The 3,362-nt window shown below is 56.5% G+C and overlaps 1 protein-coding gene across 1 annotated transcript in view; it reads right to left on the bottom strand.

Moving 5' to 3' along the window:
• Positions 1 to 533: 533 nt before the first annotated feature.
• NFKBIE (NFKB inhibitor epsilon) overlaps positions 534 to 3,362 on the bottom strand; it is a 7,666-nt gene continuing 4,837 nt past the window's right edge. The window contains exons 4-6 of the mRNA XM_077764873.1: positions 2,834 to 2,922; positions 2,427 to 2,666; positions 534 to 1,611 (exon numbers count right to left, since the gene is read on the bottom strand). Of these exons, the coding sequence (XP_077620999.1) occupies positions 1,546 to 1,611; positions 2,427 to 2,666; positions 2,834 to 2,922 (395 nt within the window). The 3' untranslated portion in view covers positions 534 to 1,545. The remainder of the gene's footprint in view (positions 1,612 to 2,426; positions 2,667 to 2,833; positions 2,923 to 3,362) is intronic.

The following is a 3,362-nucleotide window of genomic DNA, read 5'->3' as shown; positions in this document are numbered from 1 at the left end:
CGCGGCCTGGTATCCGGGAGCTGGGCTGCCCGGGGCAGGGAGCGCCCGCCCCCTCCCCCAGGCCGTACACGCGGTGCTCCCCGCTTCGTCGTCGCCCTTAGCCCACACAATCAACCCGGGAGGTAGCGGTGCCCCCTGCCATCTTGGGACGGGGACACTGAGGTTGTGCGTCCCAGGCACTTCCTCTTATGAACCCCCTTTCCCATTTTCCGATAAGATGTTTCCTACTTTTCTCCGATAGGCTGCAGTTCGGTCCCAACTCCCCTAAGACCTTCAGGCTCTGCATGGCCCGCCCGGCCAGTCTACCTCGCCCACTCCCCCGCCCTCCACAGAGTCCCACTGGGCTGCTCTCAGTTCCTCTAATTCACCAGAGGCCTTCCCGTGAACGCTCTCCCCACATCCCTGACTCATCCTCGAGTCCAGGTTGAGAGGACGCTCCTGGAAGACCTCCCCTGACCCTCCCAAAGTGTGGCCCTCCACCAACTTGTGTTCTCCTCCCCACTCTTCTTTGCCTTCACAGAAGCCACTGCAGCTTGTAATTGCGTATTTATTTGGATGTGTGACTTTAATGGCTGGCTCCCTCACTAGACTAGAAGATCCAAGTGGCCAGAGATTGTGTTGGTTTATTCCCCCGTATCCATATTGACCGTTTTCACCTCACAGGGACTTCAAACGTGTGTGGAATGAAAGGAAAAACATACGAAGCCATAGCCCTCCACAGGCTGGCCTTTCTCTCCAGGCTCCTCCAGATGGCCACCTCCAGGGCAGTGGTGATGCCTCCCACCAGGGGTCTTCTCATTCAGGGCAAGGGTTTTTCCAGACAGAAAGGCCTGAGGCTGGTAGCCAACCCCCCGCCCCTACACACACACACGCACCCTACCTAGCACAGTCCTACCCTGCCCAAGTAGCAATTTCCTCCTCTCTGTCTCTACTGTAAGGTCACAAGGCAGGCCTATCTAAAAACCCCTGATGCACGCAGACATGCACGTGCGCAAAACAACTGTAGGGGGGGATCTTTTTAAAGGTCTCTGCTGTTTTAGTGTCATGTTCTTGAAACTTCCCCTTCCCCAAAGGGTCAGTTCAGGGCCTTCTGTGTGAAGTCTTTAAACAACAGTGTTTTTTAAGAGTCCTCAACAGCAGTGAGGTGGGACCCGTCAGGGTCCTGCTTGCTGATTTCATTTTCTCTCCTCACTCAGGAGAGTCCATGTTTTCCTATGGGTTGGCAGCGTCGGGCTGACCCAACGCAGGTAGAAACAAGAGCCCTTGCCATCTTCTAGAGGCAAACAGGCTTTGCCCAGAACACCTGGGGCGTTGGGAGTCTTCGAGAATCTCCATCCACCTGGGAAAGTCTTCCTTCCAGACTGGCCTTCTCTCCCTTGTGATCCCTCCTCTCAGCTTAGGGTCGTACTGGCCCCAGGCTGTGGCCTCAGCAGTCCCCAGGACACCAGAAGGGCACACTGTCTGGGCCCAAACTTCAGCAGCTATGGCTCTGGCTTCCAGATGTGAAGAGATGGAGTCTCCGGGGCCCCAGACTCTGCCCTGGCTTCAGTCGGCACACAGCAGTGGCTTCCCGGAGATCTTCAGGTCATCAAAGGGCAAAAGAGCAAAGGGCTGAGAAAGAGAATGGAGAGAAGCAAGATCAGGGCCCATGGGGAAAAGGCAGCAGTGGAGGAAGGGAGCTGCAGAGATAGATTGGGTCATTTCCTCCCCACCAAATGACAACATGGCAGCCCCTCTGGGCTAGGCAGAGCCCTGAGGCCTTAGGCAAGCCCTTACTCTCTAAGATATCAGAATATCAGAGCTCCCACCCTAAGGGTGATCTAGCCTCTGTGTCTGGTTTTTTGGAGGGGGGGGGATTGGGAGGGGTACTTAGAAAACATCTTGAATATTTTTTTAAGTAAGCTGTAGGCCCAATGTGGGGCCTGAACTCACGACCCTGAGATCAAGAGTTGCATGCTCTATAGCCTGAGCCAGACAGGTGCAATATATTTTTACTCTGAACACTTTTAAATGGGAAAGAAAGTACAGGAAATCTAGGCTCTATCTTTTCTTAAAAAATTCCAAGACCTGGAAATACGGGCCCACGTTCCTCCTCTGCAACTCTCTGCTGGAGCTGAGTAGAGTGACCCTTGGGCTTTAACTCTGGTCTCTCACAGGCCCCGTCACCCTGTCTGACACCTATCCTGCCTCGCAGATCCACTACAGCTGCAGGACTCCTGTTAGAGTCCAATTTGGGCTCCCTGGTCTTGACCAACTAAGAAAACAGAGGGGCAGAGGCTTGCCCTAGGTCCCCCAGTGGGTGAGTGGCAGAGTCGTGGGTTACACCCTGGGATCCCGACTCTTTGGCCCTTTCAGCTATTACGGTGCCTGTCTCCGCTATAGGTGGGGAAGGTCCTGGAGAGCAGAGTCAAGCCTATGCCTCTTACATCCTCAGCCAGGTCCTGGGGAGTCTCGTCTTCCACGTTGCGCAGCAGGGAGTCAGCGCCGGCCTCGCACAGAGCGGAAGAGATGCTGCTGAGGCCCCGACCTGCCGCAAGGTGCAGGGGTGTGCACCCGTTGAGCATGCGGGCGTCCACCCGCGCGCCGGCCTGGAGCAGGAACTGAACTAGGCCCCGCTCCTGGGTCTCCACAGCCAGGTGCAGCGCTGTTTTTCCACTGGTGCCCTCCTGGAGGGGAAGAAGGAGATCAGCCAGGGCCCGCGAGAAGAATCGAGAAGAATCGTGCTGGGCCTGGGCCCTGCATAAGGAAGAGGTGAGTGCCACCACTGCTGCCCGCTAGGCAGGGGACCCGGGGCTGGATCAGGCGGCGGGCAGGCCCTGACTTGCCCCCTCACCTGCGTGTCAATGTCCGCTCCATTCTGCAGCAGCAGTTCCATGAGTGGCCGGTTCCTCTGCAGGGTGGCGATGTGGAGACAGGCCAGACCTGGGATGGGGTGAGGGCGGGGGCTGCTAATCTGCATCCACCAACTCTCTTTCTCCGTCTCTTTGGGGACCTCCCTACCCCTCAGCCCCAAGGGACTCACTGCCCACTCAGTGCCTCTGATCACAGGACTGTTAAAACACAAACTCAAAAACCCCCTCAAAAGTCTGAGGGGAAAGGAACTCAAAGTTTCCACCTTTTCAGAGTCATGTTATTGAAACTTTCATGCTTCAGGGGTTAGGTTGCTGAGTGACACCCCGCAAGCACACACCCTCCCCCAACATACATTCCCCTCCCCCTTCCCTCCCCCCCTCCAAACACCACCTGCCTTGAAGCCCCTTCCAAAAGCCACCTTCTCCAGAGCTCTCCAAGATCCTCAGGCCCCAGCCCCTCCCCAGGGGTCACCTCCTGCCCTGTACTTCCCTAACCTTCTTGCCGCCACC

The sequence above is a fragment of the Crocuta crocuta genome, unplaced genomic scaffold (genome assembly GCF_008692635.1).
Source record: "Crocuta crocuta isolate KB4526 unplaced genomic scaffold, BGI_CrCroc_1.0 scaffold44, whole genome shotgun sequence".
NCBI lineage: Eukaryota > Metazoa > Chordata > Mammalia > Carnivora > Hyaenidae > Crocuta > Crocuta crocuta.
The sequence above is the reverse complement of the archived record's forward strand: the minus strand, read 5'-3'. Positions and strand labels throughout refer to the sequence as shown.